This window comes from Perca fluviatilis, chromosome 15, assembly GCF_010015445.1.
Source record: "Perca fluviatilis chromosome 15, GENO_Pfluv_1.0, whole genome shotgun sequence".
NCBI classification, from domain to species: domain Eukaryota; kingdom Metazoa; phylum Chordata; class Actinopteri; order Perciformes; family Percidae; genus Perca; species Perca fluviatilis.
In genome coordinates, this window is record NC_053126.1 from 7,253,115 (window position 1) to 7,274,801 (window position 21,687).

Consider the following 21,687-nt stretch of genomic DNA (forward strand, 5'->3'; position numbering starts at 1 on the left):
AAATTTGTATACAGCCTTTTGTGGCTTCATAGGGAGCTGCATGAAGTATCGTGAATATAAATCACCTCAAGTGAGTAAACATCAATTGGTGCTGAAGAATAGAAGTTTGAAAATGAAGGAAAAAAAAAAAATCTTAGGGTGTGGAGTTACAAAGAAGCGAGCTTACCAGACCTCTGCAGGCCATTCCTCAGCTCTGCTTGAGGCTAGAGGTTCAAGGCTACATTAGATGCTAATAGCATAACACACCCAAATCCCTGTCCAAGCTGTGTGTATGGAATATAAAAGACAAGATTTCTGATGGACCAATTTTTCCTCTCTCTCTCTCTTTTTTTTTTTTTTGAAACTGTCCGTTGTGAGTCTGACAATAGGAGTGCAATGCTAAATCGGTGGAGCACCCCTAACACCGGGCAAAGGTCTTATAAAAAATAAAACTAAACTCTAATAGACTGGACAGCAGACTGAATTTGTTGTTTTTATAAAAAAGTTAATGGTAGGTTAAGGTCAGAATAATCCATGCGTCTCAAATTCACACTGCAAGAACAGCAGTAGAGAAACTACAGAGCAGAACAATCTGACACCAGTGTTACATAGCATTTGCAAATATTTCCATGCATTTGTTTTAATGTGTCTGGAAGAAGAGCCTACTGCAGTTCACAGAGCACTTAAGGGAAAACCTGACATTTTAGACATTGACTTTAGGATACTTCTGTTCTGTGAATGACCGCTTAACTGACTTGAAATGTGAACAGTCCGGGTGTAGTAATACTTTTTCATGTAGTAATCCAAATGCAAATACAGTAGAAGCTGGTAGTAAATTCACAATAACAATCCACACGGGTCAAACTGAGAAAAGTAATGAATGAGCAGCCAAATCAAATGAATGAATTACATAACTGCAGAAAACAAAGACAAATCACAAGCTGCCACTACTGAGAGTCACAGTGTCATTCCAGCTTTTTCCTATTTAGTAATTGAACAGAGAATTAAAGCAGAGGGGGATACTGACTAAACCCATCACCAAAAAAACAACAACCACCATGTGGGGCTCAGCTGAAATGAAGTTTGTGGAATAATTAAATTAAAAAAATAAATTAAAAGGCATGCAGGTGCTTCTGCATGTACTGTTCTGTATGTGGGCAGGTGATACAGATTGAGTTACAAGAACAAGAATTACAAGGATATTCATACCAGTACGTTGTTTACAAATACATAATTAGGAACAAATAGGGCTGGGTAATAAGTAATAATAACAAATTGTAAACCAATTTTTGTAAACATTTTAAATGTGAGGTATTTAAAGCAATATAAGACAAGTCTCATATTAAGAGCAACTATACTGATAAAAATCACCCAACTTAGAAAAACACTGACTGGCTTATTGATTTACATATATAACATTTGTTTTCCAATTGTATCTACATCAATGTACTGTATGAACAACTGGACAGTATAAGAAAAGAAAATAACAAAACATGTTTCTAGGATACCCATCCCTAAAAAAAGACTGAATGAATGGAACCAACTTACATGAAACTGGAGTTAGGCAGATGGGGCACGCAGAGGGAGGAGGGAGAGGAGGAGAGAGACAAGGAGAGGAAGAGTAGGAGTGGTTGTTGAAGAGGAGGAGGGAGAGGGGGAAACAGACACAGGGTTAATGTGTGTAAAGGGGCGGCTGTGGAGGGGTGGAGGTTGGGAAGGACCCCGCAGGCATCTTAACAAATAAACTGCAAATAATGGCACATCTGGCAAAGGAGTTTATAGGTTACCTAAACATTTTAAGTTATTAATTATTTTCAGGATATCACATTGCTTTTCACTATGTAACAAATCAACAAGAGAAAACTGAAACAAGCAACAAGATATCAAAGAAAAAAAAGCTAGTACAGTAACATAATTTGACTAAAATATCTTCACGCTAGCTTAATTAATCTTGATGCAGGATAAAATCCTTTCCCAGGTTGTCATTTATGGCAGAATGTGACATATCAAAGCATCAAACTGTGACATGTTCAACATTATGATGTTAAAAAAGCAGATTTCATTGCAACACCCTGAACCATTTTCAGTGTTGTGACACTGCAAGTATTTAAGTTATGGGTTGATTTAGGAAAGTAATTATTAGCAGGGGTTTTAAGCCTTTTGAACTTTTGCCACAATAAGACACAGCTTTGACTGCAGAAATTTACACCGCAATGCATATTATTCATTACAGCAGTGTCTCATCCTGTACATCAGGATACAGGTGTCCTGTGTGCTCCCCTAACAATTCTCAGATGCTGGAACAAAAGTCAAGAGTTGCTGCATTGAGTTGATGCTTCCCTCTTTGACAGATTCCACATATGGCATGGCCAAACCGGCAATGATACATTCCCCACAACACTAGGTTACTTCATAAATGACTTATATTCATATTATGATTCAAGTCAGTCGTGCTAACTGTTAGGACGTCACTGTTGTTGGGAGTTACAGAATCAAGACTTTATGAACAAGACTTTATGAAAAATGTAGGTCACAAAGTTCTACAGTGTAGAGTGTTACATGCAGGGCTAAACAAACAGGTATGCCACAGTTAACATGTTGCAGTGACTGTATGTTTAGGAAATGTTATGTTCTAGTGAAGAGAAGCATGATGTGTGGAGTAAAGCCAAACCCACTAAATGCACCACCCGCCTGCCCTGGAGTGACAGCGCAGAGAGACGGCAGGAAGAAGGAATAGAGGCAGCACAGTGCAGAAAGCAACCCAGCCACTCACAGCATCACTGTTGTGCTGCTCCCGCACTCATAGGGCATTTATTTTGAAAAACCAGAAGGTTTATTTTTGGGTGGAGGGATTTCAACAACATCTTTGCATGCTGGGTAGAGTGGACTAGCGGAAGAGCTTGTTCGTTTGAAATTCAGGAACTATGCGCACCTGAGATCAGACACTGAAGCGATACCGAACCTTGTGGTAATTCTACCTTCAACGTTGCACACATGCAAGTTTAAATGTTAGCCAATGGCTCAAGTACATGGCTTCAAAAACCAAAGAGGTTTGCTGCTGATTTATATGTTCTATACAAATATATTATTATAATATTCATGGATATTTGATGCTGATTAACCTTATATCGGCATACTGCGCATCACAATTGGCTTGGTGCAACAGAAACTAAACCAAGGGCAAATGTTTGAATTTGGCAGTGAGATAACAACAAATTTATAGAATAAGAAAAAGGGAATAAAGCCCTTAATTTTTTCCTCAAAGTAACCAATCATCCCCCCCAATGTGTCATGTCTGCACAATAAAAAGAGACCCTCACAGCTGCTGGCTGACTGAAGAGTTTCAAGGGTTACAGCCAGTTATAGCTGTATATAGATTCTGATATAGATACTTGAAGTTCTTTGACTAGTAACAGGTTGCTGTGAATAATGAACAGATTTCCATGTAGTACTTTAGTTGAAGGACCTTTTGAAAAACCTCAAATATAAGAACAGTTAAATAACGGCTTAAAGGGGTATTATTTGGACTACATCACACTTTTAGAGAGCGACTCTTTTAAAATAAAGATAAATCACATACATTAGAACGCAATGAAACATTTAAGGCCAGAAATTCAGCAGACTGTGTGTGTGTGTGTCACACAGTGTTACCTGTTAGTCATGCTCATGCACCAGAAGCAGCAGCAAGAAGAGGGCAGAAGTACAAAGAAAGGCGGTAGGCAGTCCCAGCATCTCAAGAGTGTGTGCATTTTGTGTGAGCACACGTGTGTATGGTTAGCATGTACACGTGTGTGTTCCCAGCACTCACCTTTGTAGACGTTGAGCGTGATGGTCCGGACTGCGATGCGGACCATGCTTTCAGGATGGTTGAAAAACTTAATGGCCTCGGTGTACAGGGCAAAGTCATTAGTGTGCTGTGTGTGGGAGACAGAGAGGGGGCGTCTGTGAGCAAGGCACAGTATTGCAGCATCCCGCAGAGAGCGCGCGCCAGAGAGAAAGCAGCTAGTGGAGGCACAAATTCTGGGCAGTATTGTATTTTGATAAGAAAGGTTTTAACTGAGAAAAGGTTCTACAATTGTTGTTTTTTTTACAGAAATACAGGCTGGGAAAATACACATAAGTCAAAGTTATTTTGAGGTGTTACATAATTAGCCAAAGAAGGAGGGTTTCTTCACCTTCAGTAAACAACTAGCCCACAATTTACCTTATCGACCAACTCAAATCCTACAGACTTTATAATAAATATCTCATGACAATAGGGATGCTGTACTGGATGGATAAGTGAGTCTGTTTTGTCTCTGAATTTTAGAGGTTGCACTTCATATCAAAAGATTAGCATCAAGCAAAAGAACCCATTGTAAGCTTTTGATTTGATTGTTTTGGCTCATCCTGAAACATGACCGACGCAGAAGAAGACCAAGCTTAATTAAAGGGACTTTTGCTCCTAACAATCCAACAGTACTTTAGATGGGCAACATGTATTAAATGGATACGCCACAGTTTGTTGAAATAGGGCTTAGCACGGTCTCCCTTAGCTGTAGATAGGTGGGCCAACGCATTTTTTGTGCATGCACTGTTTTGGTCCGGTGCAACACCGGCACCGCCACCGCTAGTTAGCTTAGCATAGTGAATGGACTCCTATGTTGCCGGTTAGCATGTTGTGAGTAAAAGTGAGCCAACAAAAGACAAAAAAACAACCTAATTACTTGCACTGGGACAAAAAATGCGTTGGCCCACCTATCTACAGCCAGGGGAGACCGTGATAAGCCCTATTTCAACAAACGGTGGCGTATTCCTTTAACATAGTAGCATGTTACACTTAGTAAATGTGCGTATTACAAACCGGCTGCTCTGCATCTTCCAGTCATCTCTCTCTGTGCCAGTGCCTGATCCTCTACCCAACCATTCCTCAGTCACTGCAACCTCCAGCCAACCATAGTTGAGGGCCAGAAACGAACCGAGGTCACAGCAAATGAAGAAACTCGACCCGGACACCAAAACCCAAACCAACAGTGTGTCCTCTGATCTTAAAAATGTAACGGTGTGGATCTGACAGAACAGAAGTGGCCAAAGTATTCAGCTATCCAATAGCACCCTCTGGAGGAGAATAACCTTTAAATCAATAATAATAATAATAATAATAATAATAATAATATATATTATATATATATATATATATATATATATATATATATATATATATATATATATATAAAAAATAATAATAAATGAAGTAAGAGATGAGTTATACACATGCCTATTGTAAATTGTGAAAAAAAGAAGGTTGTATTAGTATTCTAAATATAGTCTTTCTGACTGACCAAATGTCAGCTAAGTTACTTAAAACTCTAAATCCAGAAATGAGAAATTGTCTTCCTTTGCATTCCAAAAAGACAGGATTTACTATACTTGTTAATTGATGAAGTAAAGTAAAATTCATCGGGGAAAAAAAATAGTTCTAGGTTATTTAACCACATACTATTCTCAGATCTACACCTTGGGTCTGGTTTTGGTGTCAGGGGTGAAGCTACCATCGACAGTACACCAATAACTTTCCCCAGCACACACAGGCCAATGGAAGGACTACAGATACTGCTGAAACACTGAAGGGTAACAATGACGTCATCAGAGATTAATCAGGTGGTCAGTTGTCTTTGGTGTTACCATCTATTACAACACACAGACACGCACAGCAACAGGCCTAAAAGATAATATTCTATGAATAGTTTTAAACCAAGAATAACAGTTTTGAAACTTCATTTCAGAGAAACAAGATCTTGTTGTGAAATCTGTGGTCTACAATAACTATAATAGATGAAAGATTCCCTCAAATGAAGGTAACGTTGACACTTGTGTGTTTATTTCAGCTGGTAAAGAGAGAGATGACTTGTGGACAATATCGGCTAAATCAACCCATCTACACAGGAAGCTGATGATTTGACAGGGGAAGTGTGCTGCCAAAGACTGGTGGATAGAAGTAGCCTGAGAATTACAAACACATGTCGACTCGCACAAAAATGCAAGTGACAAATGAGCTACTGGATTTTTTAGCAAAATAACTGGCTCTATTGACAAAACATTGGTTTTGTGCACCACTGTAAAACATCTCAAGTAGGGAAGTTGCTGAATTAAAGCAACAGCCATTTTTCTCTCTCTGTCTGCCTCGCTGGTTTTACTAATCCGTTTCATCACTCCCTCCCTTAATTTTCAGACTCTAATCTTTCGTCTCTTCCTTCCTCTTTGTGATAGAGAGTGCACGATAAAAGTACCTCTTTCTTCACTCCAATACCCCCCATCCGTCTATTGCCTCACCTCATTATAAAAGAAGTGCACGGTGTGGTTGTTGAGTTTGAGTGACAGGGTCTTGAGGAAGGAGATATAGTAGGCCATGATCTCCTCGTCCGAGAAGTCAAACTTGTGGACGATGATGGAGTTCACGTGGTTGTTCGACAGGAGGTAATCTGAGAAGAGAAGAGACTTGATCAAGCTTGTTCACACAGCACTTGTTTTTAGAAAGATGGCCTTTTGTGAACTCCTGCCAGTCTTGCTATTTACCATCCAGGAGCCCAGTGATTGTAGAAAAGCACACTAAACGCCTAAAGCTGAGAGTGCACAGTTTCACTGCACTACTTTCATTCTTGCTCTACAGTCATCAGATCAACAGTGAGGTTTGGACTACTGCAGTGACTGTTGTGCACAGTGAACATAAGAAAAGACTATTAATACCTGTTGAGACGATACCATAACTGTGAATTTTTAATACCTCTGCAATTTACCTACATGCAAACCTTGCTTTATATAAGATAACAAGCCACCGTATAAATGCAAGTATATCATCTACTACTGAGTCATTGGTTAACTAGCAACAACAAAAAATGCAGCAGGCTGCTCTGCATTTTATATTTCAACCAAGAAAGGCAGTGCAACATGCCTTGCATTGTTTAGCCTACAAAATGCATAACAAACCACGTACACACCTACATGCTGTTGATTTTAGGGCAATCCGATATCCGAAGACTCCTGTTATAACTATTATGGGTTTCTTTCACTGCTCATATTTAATTTAAACTAAAAAACAATCACCTCCAATGCAATTTAATACCTTTACAAACTACAAACAATTCAACAAATTAAGAAATAATTAAAAATAACCAGCCCTAGATTGTACAAAGAGTAAGATGTTTTTAATATTCTTATACAAAATAGAAACACAATTCAATACAATGTAAGTGCATTACAGAATGAAGTGTTCTCAACACCCCCCACAGCCTCAAAACACACCATGAGTCACCACACAAATAAATAAAGCAGCAGGCTAAAAAAAAATACATTTTAAAAAGTGTTTTGCATGTTACAGGGCTATTTATTTGCAATGCACTGCATCACAACATAAATATGTTTCTATTTTTTTTTTCAACCAGTGTTGATGCACTGCATCACAACATAAATATGTTTCTATTTTTTTTTTCAACCAGTGTTGATTTAAATACTTACATAGGGAAGTCTCATGGCTAATGTTTTCAAACAGTATGTTGAGGGTCTGAAGGAGTTGGACACACACGTAGCGTCCCGACTTCTGACGCAGGATGTTCAGGAAGAATGCAAACATGTTTTTCTCCAGGAAGAAGCTGAACACACACACGAGAGTACACACAGACACATACAGGAATCAGTTCATGGTGATCGATATAGAATTATCAAAAGAAGAATATTTCTCTTTTGCAGCGCCCTGGTGGACTTGTGGTCAAGACCCATACCGTATACCCACAATGTCACTGATTTGAGTACGACAATGGACCTTTGTTGCATTTATACCCTCCTCTCTCCCCATGTTTCCTGTCTATCAATCAGGGTTCAAATTCAAGCACTTTTCAAGCACTTTCAAGGTCCATTTTAAAGCTTTTTCCAGCACCTTACGCCACCGTAAAATATATACCAATACATAGTCAAAATTATTATTTAGTTTTTTTGTCGCATTTGTCAATGTAAAAACAATTACCCCAAACAAAATCACTAGACAGGTTCACTTCACTAACCCTGAATTATCACCTTCTTTTCATGGTTCATACATAACATACAGCAAGACAGCTATGGAGAGGAGCACAGAGTGGGAGGATCTGAGCCAAATGACATGCAGTTGGCCCATTCTGTGTCAAAATCCAGGAAAACAGTTGGTGCACCCTCTTAGATTTTGCTCAAAGTTTATGCTACCCTTAATTTCAGTCTTTTTTTTCCAAATCTAGGACATGCCGTACAAACTTGTAATGGTTCAGTCATGTTGACATGTTTGCCTTCCACCCTACAAAGTTTGGGCTGCCTATGAATAAATGTCCAAATATTGCTTGCCAGATAATGTGATTTTCAGGCTGTAAAACTGAATTAATTTCAAGGGCTAAAATATGAAGACAGGATTTGAACAGAAATATTTTACAGGCCTTGGTTTTTATTGATACACAATACCAACAAACCATCAGTCATGCCCTACAGCGCTGCTTTTCCCTCCCTGTTTCCAAACCTGCGCTCTCTTCCATAATCAGAAGAGCTCTATTGCTTGGCACTGATCTCCAACAGTAGCAGGGAGGAGGTATGAAGAGTGAAGGAGAGAGAACCTAAACAAAGGAAGGACATTCAGAGGAAGTGATGTTTAGTTTCAGAGTTGAACAAGCTGCACTCTTCTCTTCTATTCGTGTACTTTCTGTCTTGTATTTTTTCTCTCTCACTTGTTCTTGGTGCTTTTATTATTTAGCACCTGTCGACCATAGAACAGAAAAACCTTGTCATGCGAACCACGCACGGACGCGCATATTTATAATCTGATTCAATCAGATTATAAATATTAGTCCTTATAACCGTGACACATACTGTTTTTTTTAACTGTCAACATTGCTTTAGAACAACAGATTTATCACAGAAAAATTAGAAATACTTGGTGGACCCAGATTTTATAAAATATATACCATATCGTAACAATTTCTGCGACGCCCATGTCTATAATGCATTATAAAAACATACTTATAATGCATAATGCGCTTGAAGCACTGTATAATTATAGTTATAAGCACTTGTAAATATCAATAATGTTTTATAACAATAATCATGACGCATTAAAAAGCATTTTATAGTGACTTAAGGTCAAGTCTTTTAATACTTAATAATTGCTGGTCATGCACTGGCATTTTTTTCACGGATCATAGTTTATTACAATTCTCATAGTAATACATTGTAGCCTATTATCTAAAATATATTTAGTGTTTAGAGTGAGTAAAGTTTTGGGGGGGAAACATCACATTAATGAAATGTAAATGTCTATCATTCAGTAGTGTCAAATTGGAGTACCTCACCAGTACTATCCTATAAACCATTAATTATACTCTCCCCTTTCACCTTTTTATTATTAGCCAACATTTGAAGTGCAGTTTTGTCTCACGTTTGGTCAACTTTGCACATTTAATAGGACTAATTTCCCCAGTAAAAGAAAATACCTTCAGTACCTCAAGGAATCATTACAATATACATTTATAATTAGAAAGTTTCTTAGTAACTCAAGAGTATTGTACTTTATGATTGTTCTGATGCATTCCTTTGAATATTCTTTGTGGATGTAAAAACTTTGTCACCTTAATAATTTATCTGCACTTCAAAGTGCTCATTTCTTACGTCTGTTATTATTGCTGGCTGTTTGTATATAAAAATAAATGTTATGATTTTTCACATTTTCTGGCACTGAGCTAAGACATCTTAAACCTTTATAAAGACTCGTAACGTCTTGTCTTGTTGCATTAATTCACAACACATTAAATGAAACAGAGTGATGTGGACTGATTAATATGCAACAATTAATTTATTTTCAACAGGAATATAAACAATACGAAAAAAGAAATAATCAAAGTGAGGAATAGGCTCAGGACCAGATGTACGTACATTTGCTAAAAGTAGCGTTATCTGCGCCATGGCCAACATGCAGAAAGCACACGCTGTGATACGCTGTCGGATTTACCAAACCTGCAGTTAATCGGGTAATCAGTGCCTTTTTCTGCCCACTATACCGTAAATTGTGCGCATTTAAAAGCACAATTGAATGGGCCTCCTTCTCTCTTTCTATCATGGATCAGCCACTGTCAGTCAAACAAAGATTTAGCAATAACAAAGTTTATTTGCTTGTTTATGCTGTTTAAGCTTGATGCGTGTTATTTCGGCATTAGTGGTGGGGAAATGTACGTATTGACTAGTGCGCTGTAGCAAAGCATTAAATACTGGTGCTATGATACGGCTGAGTGCAGACTGCGATATCCCCACTGCTGACACTATGAATGTTTGAAATGATCCTGATGCTAATATTTGTAACGTAGCGAGGAGTTTAACAACTGCTGGAATGGAATGTGAACGCTGAGTCGGAGATTTGATTACACCCTGCTTTTAGGTGCGCTGTCACGGGCGTTTTTTGTACATACCGCAAAATACATAATTAGGTGCTGTCGTGACCTGGCTCAGGTGGTCATAACAAAGAGGGAGACAACACCATGTTAAATGTTTAAATAATACTTTATTAAACCAAATTGAACCAAATTAGACCAAATTAACTATATACAGAATGGGATGTGGAAATCAGTAGCGTCAGAGGTGTAGGGTGTGCATGAGTGAAATAGGTGCGTGTGTGTGTGTTGTAAAGTGTAAACTCAGCAAAAAGCAAACCTAGGACAACCTAACCAAACCTTGGTGTGCCTGTGAGTACAGCCAGAGCAGAGAGAAGAGACAAGAGGATACTGCAGCTTCGTATAATTCAAGCCATCCTCACAACATATAGCCGAATAGGCCTCCTGGGCCCGACCAGTGAGGACACACTGAAGCGTCAGCACCCTGTCTGAATCTGGCCATTTTTTTTTTGCATCAGCAACGTGTTCGAAGCGAGTGAAAAAAAGAGTCAGGGTCCCGTTCATTAAACTGCGGCACTAAACGCAAGTTGGCAACAATATTCAAACCACCCGGTGCAGAGTCCATGGAGGCATCATCATGACCCCCAGAACCCCCAGGAACAAGCTTGCCCTCTCTTATTAACTCCAACCTAGACTGCTCCAAGTCCAACTTCCTCCTCTCAGTTTCCTGATGCATTTTCTCCAATTCAAGCTTTTCTGCCTGCCGAAGTTTCTCCAACTCCAACTTTTCCTCTCTCAAAATGCCTGCTATGCGTCTCCTGCTCAAACTGCAAAGCTAACAGCTCCTTCTGCTGCTGAAAGGTTAAACTTGCTGCCTGCACCCTGTTGCAACAGATACGGACATGGGCACAGACTCAGTCTCAGTTTTATTTAACACACCACATTCAAATAAAGACATCAAAACTCTCCTTTTAATCTTATCCTTACGACATTTCCCTGCAATAGCAATGCTATAATGATCATCGATCTCAAACAACTGATCCTTTTTACAACTATTTACAAATCTACTGTGGGCGCCTCAAAAAAAAAAACAGTCGCACTTTAGCAATTGTCAGCCTAACGACAGAGAATTTCGCCCTAACTGCCTAGCTAAAAGCTTACTAAAGCTCAACCCTAGGCTTCGTGTGGTACTTGCGGTGGGTAGTTATAAACGGCATTGACTGCATATAATAACCATTATATGCATTCAATGACATTAGCCCAGCAGCCCGAAAGAGCAACCAAAAATTGGCGACTCTCCAGCTGCAGCGGATGTGCCCCCAAGGACAATCGCTCTAACCACTTTCCTACCACACTGATAGAAAGAAAAAAAAAAAAAAAAACGGACACCATACCTGGATAAAAGCACCCTACAGCCTAACGGAGAAACTTCTGTCCACAGGGCAACAGACAGTAACAATCATTCTCTGAATTAACCACAGGCAAATCACCTCACAAACAAAGGCTTCCAACAAAACACATAGTGCATCTCCCAACAAAGAAAAACAAACCTTGCGAAGTACACCAGACCCAGCTGAGCTACTTAGTAACCTGCAAACAGGAAGCACAAGTTAACACTTAAATGACACCGAAGGGCATCACAGGCGCACTTTACGCTTCCCCTCCCATCTCTTTATGGGAAACTCCCACTTTCCCCATGCGATAGTACATCTGGCCCTCAGTCTGCGTCTTCAGGCAGGCAACAGCAGCATAGTGTTTTCCTGAACCAACTGAAGAAGCGCTGGACTCCACTCTTCTTTTCAACCTTAACCTGGCTGATTGTCAGGTCATCCTGCGCTGCATGATGGGTGATTGGAAGAGCCTGTAGAGTCCCAGTCACAGCCGAGTCTGGTTCTCTGCTGAGCTCCTTGATCACATCCTCACCATTCAAGACTAAAGTAATGACTGGGGTTTCAGCAGGGGGAGTCATGGGAAGTGGTGGAGATGTCCTCTTAGCAAAGTCTGCCTTTGGTGCAGGCTGCTCAGCTGGATCAATCTGGCTGATTGTCAGACCATCCTGGACAACAGTGATGGTAGGAGGTTCATCAGCAGGGGTCACGGTAGGTGTTGGAGCTGTAGCCACAACAGAGTCCGGTTCTCTGGTCATCGTCTCACTCAAGTCCTCACTATTCAGGGCTGATGTAGTCACTGTGGGTTCGGCAGGAGGAGTCGGAGGGGGTGGATGAGCTGTAGCCACAGGAGCTTTTAGGCTGGGCGCAGAGGAAGAATCCTCGATTTCATCCAAGTCTATGTTTGCAGAAGATTTAGAATGAGTCAGAGAAGTGTGTGGAGGAGACAAGACAGAAGAGTCAGGTTTTCTGGTAGTCTTTTAATTCATATCGTTACTATCCAGGACTGATGTCATGACTAGATGTTCAGTAGCAGGGGTCAGAGGAAGTGGTGGTGATGACACCTCGGCAACGTCTGTCTCTGGGGTAAACTGCTCCACTGGTTCAATCTGGCTGATTGTCAAACCATCCTGAATGACAGTGATGGCAAGAGGTTCATCAGTAGGCGGAACAGAAAATGGCAGAGCTGGAACCACAGCAGAGTCAGCTTCTAGGCGGGGCATAGAGGCAGAGGATACTGTTTCATCTAAGAAAATATTGGCAGCAGGTTCAGTATTGGGAGTCAGAGGAGTGGGCGGAGAAGACAAAACAGAAGAGTCTGGATCTTGGATTGGTTCGCCACCATCCTCCAGACCAGGCTCCTCATTCAAATCTCCAGCCTGGGTGTGCTGGGTGCAATTGTTTTTGGTCCTTGAATTTGTAGGCAAATGAGTATCAGTCTGAGGCTGAAACAGCATAAGGACCTCTTTCACTGCAGCATCAACAATAGTGTTCAGCACCTCTGCTGCAAAGAGGTTAAGCCCTCTCCTCAGGACGTCTCGAGGGTACATCTGCATAACCGTTTCCTGGATAGACAGGACCATGCTGTCTCTGATGGACCGGGAGAAGTTGACCCGATGGTGCACAGTGGACAAAGCAGTGGAGACCCGGTCCAAAACAAACTTTGTGATACCAACAGCCATTTCACTGAGCTGCTGGGAGGGCATGTTGAGGAAGGTGCTTGGAGGAGGTAACCAGAAGCCCTGCAAGACTTTTGGAAGCACCTCCATCACCACATCTCTTGGGCCAAGCAGTTTGGAGCTGGGGGCCGACTGCAGCTGCTGTGTCAGGCTCCTGCCGTACTCCTGAGCCAAATTAACAAGCTTTGGATGTTGAAAACAAGGAGGGATGTCTTCTGGCGACTTAAGTAGACTTCTGGCTTCAAACTCAATGTCTCTCATTTTCATGCTGTTGATCACCTCCCAAACAAGCATGAGAAGAGGCTTGGCATCTTCCTCATCAAAGTCCTCCAATTCAAACTCCCAGAGCTGCACTCTCACTGTAGCTTTGCTTTGCTCTACCAGCAGGTCTGTCATATCTTCAACAGTCACCTTAGATGGGATACTACTTTCCCGCTGAAGCCTCAAAAGTTCAATCACCAATGCAATATTGGTCTTGTAAGACTTCATATGCCAGCAGAGCTGCAAAGCGCGCTCGTATATGGTCGTGTCGAACAACACCCTGATGGGTCTGTAGATGCCTCTGCTTCCTTCAACAAACTCCATTGGTATGTTGTTGTTGTTGTTGTATATCAACATGCAGAACAGGCTGAAGTGTCAAAGTGACAATGACAAATTTCCAACGATTTCTAACAATAGACTGGAGAATAGAGAGTACTCAAACACAGTTAATTCAACAAGCACAAATGAACAGTACGTGTTCAGGCTGAAGAAGAATGATTCTGATTGAATCACTGGAATTGACTTGTTTTTAAATGTCAACACTACAAAACCATTGCCATGGTAACGTATAAACTTGATAGTGTCTTATGCAACAAAAATATTTTTTAATTTAACTTTTTTTTAAAGTAAGTGCTGTAGTATAACTAGCAGGAGACAAGTAATAATTGAAGTAAGTTTGGAGACATTACCTTATTTAATCATTAAATTAATATTTTTGTTGTATCTCTTTTCGGTGTAGTAATTTGTAGACGGCCCTAAGCACTCGTCTAACTGCAGGTAGCAGCAGCAGCAGCAGAGAGCTGAAGAGAGCAGGCAAGTGTTCATAAACTTCTGGTGTACTTACAAACTTTCCAATCCATCGTTTTATGAGAGCATAACCTATTTGTACTACTTGTAGACGTTTGGTATCATTTCGGGCATTATTAGTGGGGTAACTTACAAGATACAAACATGGGTCCATTAGCCCCTGCGCTAAGCTATTCAGCTGATAACGCTACTCTAGCTAACTCTCCCAATGTTCAACCCAGGTGAAAAAAGCTTCTGGGGGGTGTTTGGCTCGAGGTCATGGTGCAAAGGACCCTAGGGTGAATTACTCCGAACCATCACTTTAATATAAATTGCCTCATTAATCAACTCTTTGCAGGTATAGGAGTCAAGCCAGGTGTTAAAGCAGTCATATTATGTTTATTTTCAGGTTCATAATTGTATTTTGAGGTTGTACCAGAATAGGTTTACATGGTTTAAGTTTCAAAAAACACCATATTTTTGTTGTACTGCACATTGCTGCAGCTCCTCTTTTCACCCTGTGTTCCTCTGTTGTTGCACCATTAGCCTAGTATTTCAGTTATCCCTTTGTTATAACCACCAAATCACAGAAACACACTGATCATTTTGCTGATGGTAGTTGGACAGTAGAAGTCCTCAGTCATTAAGCACATACATTCAGTTTGGCTTCAAAAAAGTTTTGTACCAAAGAGTATGGCAACAAAAATATTTATAAAGCACTGCTGTGTAATTCCAAGCCCAATGTATCTTAGTGACAGTGTTTTATGACAGGACCTCACATAAAGCACACTGAGAGATCATAACACACAGCATGGGATGGTAGCGGTTTTACTTTTACACCCCACGGTTCATAGGCTTTCAGAGAGGTCTCGCTTACTTGGCTAATAATTGTGTTTTGACTTCTTTTTTTTTTTCTTAGTAACACCATCTAATAAAGGCAATGAGCCAAAAACTAATCTTAAAAAGAAAGACAGGAACCTGTTCAACCATCATTTTTGTGAGGATTTTGTGACATGCATCTACACTTTTATATATGCTAATTTCACCCTAAAACACCTTGCAGTTTATCACGTCAAGCTCATTTTAATTGGACCTGATCTCAGACTGGCTAAATCTAGCTACATCACAGTAAATACTACATTTAGAAAGACAAGAGCACTCCAGTACTTTGCACCATAGCTTTTCCTGTTTCATATAATACAGCCAGAGGTGGCAAAGTGGATAAACAGAAGTGATTACATGCAGCACTAATTGCAGAGCTGCTTCTGATTAAAAACAAAAGACAATGGTTTCATGAGCTTCAGTTCCCAGGGATGACGGAAATGAGTCAATCCGAGGTCTTACAAAATACAAACATTTTAGTTACCCAGAATATTTTTTGATGAAATAATCACTTCTACATTTTGACATCCTTATACGTCTTAACATTTTTTTTAAATGCATTTTTCCACACAAGTATGTTAAAGTACTGTTTTACTTAGTCTTGAATGGTTCACAGTCAGAGATCAGAGCAGCATGATGGTTATGATAGTTATTAGCAATGTTGCCATTCAGAAGGTGGGGGTAGGAGTCTTAAATTGCCTACAAGTGTAAACTAGAGTATGGTTATACATCTATCAGTTATAATGTTAGTGAAAACTAAATAGTTTTCAAGTTGAAGTTTGCCTGTGCAAATATCGCCCATGGATTTCGGTGGCACCTAGATTGGTTTGCAGCTGCTGCTGCTGTGGTCCAGCTTAACGCCCTACACTGCTACTACTATTATTACTAGTCACAGTTCCATTATCTTTACTGTTACTATAATTGCCACTGTTCATTCCATTATACCCACTGCTATAATTATTATGAGTCATATTTCTATCTCTCTCCGACGGCTTCTCATACATTTCTATGTTAACAAACCATCTGGTGCGTCAGGCTACATATTTGTAGTTTCAGGCAAGGGATTTGACATTGACTGGTACTTACTCAAATACAGAGCTGTCATTCTGGTCCCCCCAGATGAGGATCTCTGTAATGGAGCGGATGGTCTCCACTAGAAGATTTCGGTTGTGGTCTGTCACTGTGGTGTTTTTGGTCAGGACATGGTACATATACCTGATAGAGAGACATTAATGAAAGAAAGATGCTGTGAAAAACAGTGGTAAAAGCTGCAGTGTTATGTAGACATAACTGGAAGTTTCTCCACAGACCAGAATAATGAAACAACCTATATTCAAATAAAACCCATCTAGAATGTCAAAGAAATAAATAAATGTGTTATTACTATGAGCCTACAAAAGGTAGCTTCTAATTTAAAATCAACGGGCCATATATTCCAAATACCGGTAGTGTAATGTATTAACCACCCAATTCAAGCCCATATACACTGTAGTTACACCCATACGTTTTCATTTATTTTGCCCGATTACACTGCCTCTGTGGGCGTGTGCAAACTGAGCTGGATGTTCTCTCTCACTCTCCGTTTAATTTGTTGCACCTGTTGTGGTGGGACAACTTTAAGTTCTGTCATTCTAATTGGTAATTGCCACCATAGCTCCCCTAACGTTACTTGACTTAACCTGAGCAGAGGTCTAGCTAATCAGCAAGAAGAACTGAAAACACCTGTGCAGGCCTTTTTACATATGCTTTACTGATGCTTCGATTGTCAGCTTGTATGGATAGTTAATGGTTGATACTGGCCTTATTAATGTCCAAAACCATTTGGGTAAGGTTAGTAACGTTACAGTGTCAAGTCTGTTTTAGGGTGGATTTTCACTTTAAGCTAACAGCTAACGTTAGCTCACATGTCTATCTACCTTGCCAAACAGAATATAAACGATACAGCAACCATATATTTGAGTTAACGTTAGCTGACTGGACAGCTACATTTAAGTTAGTTGAGTGCTGATATTTTTGCTGTTAACAACTAACATTTAGCTAATGATAATAACGCTGACACAGTCGTTCTCAAACTGTTATCATAGAGGATAACGTTAGCGTATCTTATGCTAGCCACTCACTTCAAATGATCCAGGGAGTGGATGTTTTTCGCTTTCCCCTGTCCTCCAACCCAGCTCCTAGACCGGCCAAACATGGTTGTGGTTTTAAAGGGTGTGATGTTTTGACAGGCGCGTTATTTCGCTAACGTAAGTGTCCGCAAATCAATCCATTACACCCACTTTCCCGTACAGATAGCTACTTAGCAAACAGAAGGTGATAGGCGGCGATAGCAGCGCTGAGTGGTCATTACGTAACAGGTTGGTGTGTGGTTTGTCTGGGAGTTGCTGTTCTCTCCCCACATTGCAGCATACAACAGCGAGTGGAGGGAAACTACAACATTCACTTCCCGTTTAGCAGTGACTGTTAACGCACGCGACACGTCCTCAAAGGCCAATCACAGCAGAGCCTGTCAAGCGGCGAGCCAATTAACTGCCGAGGCTTCAGGTGTCGCTTTGTGGTCAGGACTGTTTTGATGCACTTGACTAAAATGTTAGGGACGGTTAGCCGTAAAAACATCTGCAGAAGCGTGTATTTTTCAATGTTTCGTATTTCCCGGACGGATGTTTAACGGTATAAAAGAAAACTCCAAATAACTTGGCTTCAAGAAATGTTCGCATTTCTTTTCACTAGCATTGCATGCTACTGTTTTTAGCCCTAGCCAGCTGGCATGGCTTGAATTCCGCAAACCCAAAGAATGCGTCGAGCTAGCTAACGGGGTATTTTGATACTTTCTGCCGGTTATTTTTAGCTATGAAACTTACGACCTATGTTGCTGTTGTTTTCTTCTGTACCTTTTTACAAATACAATATAGCACTTAAAAGCTGCCTCTCAATCACTGTTTGCAGATCGGGACGAGCCGAAATGGACGCCCCGTCACCCCAGCAGACAGATTTCTAGTGGTGACACCAGCAACTCCAGTCCGCCACATCCTGGCCCCGCAAGAACCCAAACCGCGGCTCTCTTGTTTTTCTATGACCCATCCAATTTATGCCCAGCTAGATTCGGTAGAATCGCTGTTGGACGAACTTCCATATATGTTTTATCTGGGCCTGTTCTTTGTGAACGTCCTGATCCTCTATTATGCCTTTCTGATGGAGTACATCGTCCTAAATGTGGGGATAGTATTTTTGCCTGAGGATATGGACCAGGCGCTGGTGGACCTCGGGGTGCTGTCCGACCCGGCCTCTGTCCCTTATGACACGGACAACGAGCTGGATGTTTTTGAGGGGTATCTTGAGTGACAGGGCGGTCCTGGAGCGAGGGAAATAAATGTTAGTGGCGGCGGTGATGATGCAGAGTTCCGGGGCAGATTGGACCAGCGTCAACACTCTGGTCAGTGATGTGAGGAAAACATGCCTCAAAGCGGATGCGGTTTCTCACACAGACATATCAGTGAAAAAGTAAGCAGAGAACACAAGACATGCTGGTTTTTTTTTGGTTTTTTTTTGGGGGGGGGGTTCTGTTTCATGGTCAGAATAAGATACTAGTATAACATTATTACATTGAACATTACAAAAACAGCTTTGTATTTTGATGGAGTAACTGATACAGGAGGTTTTGTGATTCTAAACAAAATGTGTATACACAAAAGCTCACCCTTTTTATTTTATGTTGTAAGAGAAGCTATTTTGGTAATTTGGTATTCTCTAACTCTTTTATTATTATTATTATTATTTTTATTTTTTTTGCCACATCTCTAGGTAGCCTGAGGAAGCGATTCAGCACCACTGGCCACATGAACAGCGACTGTCCCATGGGAAGAGCTCTCTTCACAGGATCAGCTGCCTGTCTAGTCCGTTTCCATTCTAATAGCAGTTGACTCCAATTGGACCCCATGGAGTTAGTGCTGGCATCTGTGTCCTCCACCTTTAGACACAATGAAAGATAAAAAGGAAGCACAATGTGCTCTAAGTGGAAGGAGACGACTGATCCCTGGGGATATAAAATGAACATTACCAGAGATGTGGAGCATGACTCGGATCGTCTAAATTGCGGCCAGTTCAGAAACAGTAGCCTGATGTGGCTGGCATTTCCACTGAACAACTGCCCAGGCTGTGCAAGATCTGGTAGTCGACTGCTGAAGAAGGGAATTCAAACTTGCCACTTCAGTCACAGTGTGACGTCCTACACAGTGTGACATCTCAGAAGCACTGGCAAAGAGTTGGAAAACAATGTCCACTGTAGGTCTGTTGCATACTTAATCACTCACAGTACAACTATTTGTCCTTTTTTTTTTTTTTTTTTTTTAAGTTTTCAGAATGCATTGCTACTTTGCAGGCTCATAGATCCGTGAGGTGTACATTTAAAATGTGTCTTTTGAGGTCATCCATACTGTATATTTGCTTCAGGGATGTAGACACTCTCAGGAGCACCGTTAGAAACTGTGGGTGCACTGGCAAGACACTGATACTAGACACAGGCTGTGAAACATAGGAGACCCTTAATCTTTCCAAGCTCTCTTAAGAATCAGAAACACCACACTTGCCACACTCTTTACGGTAATGCAGCAAGTATTAAAGCATGAAAAAGAACCTCAGAAGAAGTGCTTCAGATAGTTGACTTTTTCATCCTTTTAATTGTTGCATTCGTGTTTTGTGTTTTTTAATGTTACAAATGTGTGTTAGACACAGAAAAGACTTGACGCATGATATTGGTTGTGTGTTTTAAAAAGGTTTAGTTGTCAAAGTTTGGTTTTATCACACCTTCTGTTCAGTTTGTTATGAATTTCGGAATTCTGTTAAAATGTATATTCTTGGCAGCAATAATAAACTGAATTTAAGCAATGAGGCAATTCAATACTAAATATTTGTAAGCCTTGAAGGTACTGTACATACTGTAGATCCGTGAAGAGCACTTATAGCCCTGCTAATTAATGAACATTGATTTTTGTAGGCAACGCAGAGGAACCAGTATTTTCTCACAGCGCCTGTCTACCAGAGTAAGCAAATATCAAAATAAAACAGTCATTGCAATGTGGTGACAGTCGTCCACCAAATAACTCAAGTTGTAGAGACAAAACATGTTTAAACATATTTGCACATGCGCTGGTCATACTCTAAACAAGCTTTAGTCCAGGATGTCATTAGCTGACTCAGTGTTTTGAACATTACATTCTGCTAGACAACCTTCCACCAAGGTGGGGTTTTCACCAACACTTTGTCATTTCAAATGGCACACTGTATATAACCAGATAATTGCCCACAGCCACATTGTGAAATGAATGAAAACAGAAAAAGCCATGCTGCAACTCAAGAACAAAGACAGGGATGTTAAAAATAAGATTGTCAAAAACATTGACAGCGCAGTTTAATATGAACAGACTACAATATTTACCATTTCAAACTGATTTCTTTTACCACGCGAGACTGATTTTCAAAACATTCGTACCAGAATTCAACCAGTATTGATTAATTATGACTTATAACCAAATGATTTCTTTGTTCTGGATTAAGGCTACCAGTAAGCAATATTTTGTGGTGCCATTGTCAATGTTTTGGATTGTTTATGCGTTTGTATAAATCAGTGTCTATTTTTGGCGGCATAAAAGTGAATCTGAAACAGCATTTAGATCACGTGACACTAAAGCTCAGGATACTAATATTGATTAAAATACTGTAAAACATGTTTGTATGGCATCTGATCAAAAAGATCATGGAATCAATACAAGGAAAGGGCTCACTGTTGATGAACAGTGAATCGTATTCTGAAAATCAACTGCGAGTGAAGCTGTGAAATGGGGGTAGATCTTACATTTGAATGAAAACTGTTTATAAATCACTGATGTTATAGTTGTGGCATTTTCCCGGGCTTGATACCACACTGTGCTGGTCAGGTTCTGATCCACTCTGCTCACATCTTAGTTTAGTGGAAACTCATGATACTTCCCAAGGACTGTAACAGATGGGTAACAACATGCAGCCTTTACCCAGTGCTTGTGTCGACCCTCCACATCTGCTTCTTTGGAGACATGCACATGCTGTGATAAGCAATGGATGGTAACAGAGTTTTATTTTCTACTGTGTATTTAATAAACTTTGAGCAAATACCAGCTTTTTCGCCATTTTCTTCAACTGTCACTTTAGACGTGTGTTCATTGATTATCTTGAAGTTGACAGAACAATTGTTTTAAAGTGATCTCAGACTGTTCACTTGTTAGCATGTGCTTTTTTTGGTCTCACTTTACATTTTGTCCACAAGAGAGCATTAGTGCACCAGAGAACAGCAGGAGTGTTTTGTTT

The 21,687-nt window shown here is 40.3% G+C and overlaps 2 protein-coding genes across 10 annotated transcripts in view; one reads left to right on the forward strand and one right to left on the reverse strand.

Moving 5' to 3' along the window:
* Window positions 1-17,677, reverse strand: part of clec16a (C-type lectin domain containing 16A) — a 56,444-nt gene extending 38,767 nt beyond the window's left edge. For 2 of the 5 annotated variants that reach the window (XM_039824616.1, XM_039824617.1), the window contains exons 1-6: window positions 17,469-17,677; window positions 16,435-16,563; window positions 7,474-7,607; window positions 6,292-6,440; window positions 3,788-3,893; window positions 1,528-1,533 (exon numbers count right to left, since the gene is read on the reverse strand). In XM_039824616.1, coding sequence (XP_039680550.1) covers window positions 1,528-1,533; window positions 3,788-3,893; window positions 6,292-6,440; window positions 7,474-7,607; window positions 16,435-16,563; window positions 17,469-17,542 — 598 coding nt within the window. In that variant the 5' untranslated portion in view covers window positions 17,543-17,677. The remainder of the gene's footprint in view (window positions 1-1,527; window positions 1,534-3,787; window positions 3,894-6,291; window positions 6,441-7,473; window positions 7,608-16,434; window positions 16,564-17,468) is intronic. The other 3 variants (XM_039824618.1, XM_039824615.1, XM_039824614.1) reach the window with 2 other exon arrangements.
* Window positions 17,014-21,497, forward strand: dexi (Dexi homolog (mouse)). 5 transcript variants are annotated; one of them, XM_039824620.1, is made up of 3 exons: window positions 17,014-17,178; window positions 18,295-18,849; window positions 19,150-21,497. In XM_039824620.1, exons 1-2 carry the CDS (start codon window positions 17,134-17,136, stop codon window positions 18,688-18,690), a joined length of 441 nt encoding a protein of 146 aa, XP_039680554.1. In that variant the 5' UTR covers window positions 17,014-17,133; the 3' UTR covers window positions 18,691-18,849; window positions 19,150-21,497. The 5 variants fall into 5 exon arrangements, with proteins under 5 accessions (XP_039680554.1, XP_039680555.1, XP_039680558.1 ...); XM_039824621.1 differs by having other exon boundaries at window positions 17,046-17,173; XM_039824624.1 differs by lacking the exon at window positions 17,014-17,178 and adding an exon at window positions 17,824-17,905.
* Window positions 21,498-21,687: the final 190 nt, after the last annotated feature.

Bases quoted from the DNA above. Each gene is read 5' to 3' on its own strand.
- dexi (XM_039824620.1), top strand. From the start codon at position 17,134: ATGGTTGATACTGGCCTTATTAATGTCCAAAACCATTTGGGTAAG. The intron at 17,179-18,294 runs GTTAGTAACGTT...CACTGTTTGCAG, and splicing joins TCCAAAACCATTTGGGTAAG to ATCGGGACGAGCCGAAATGG.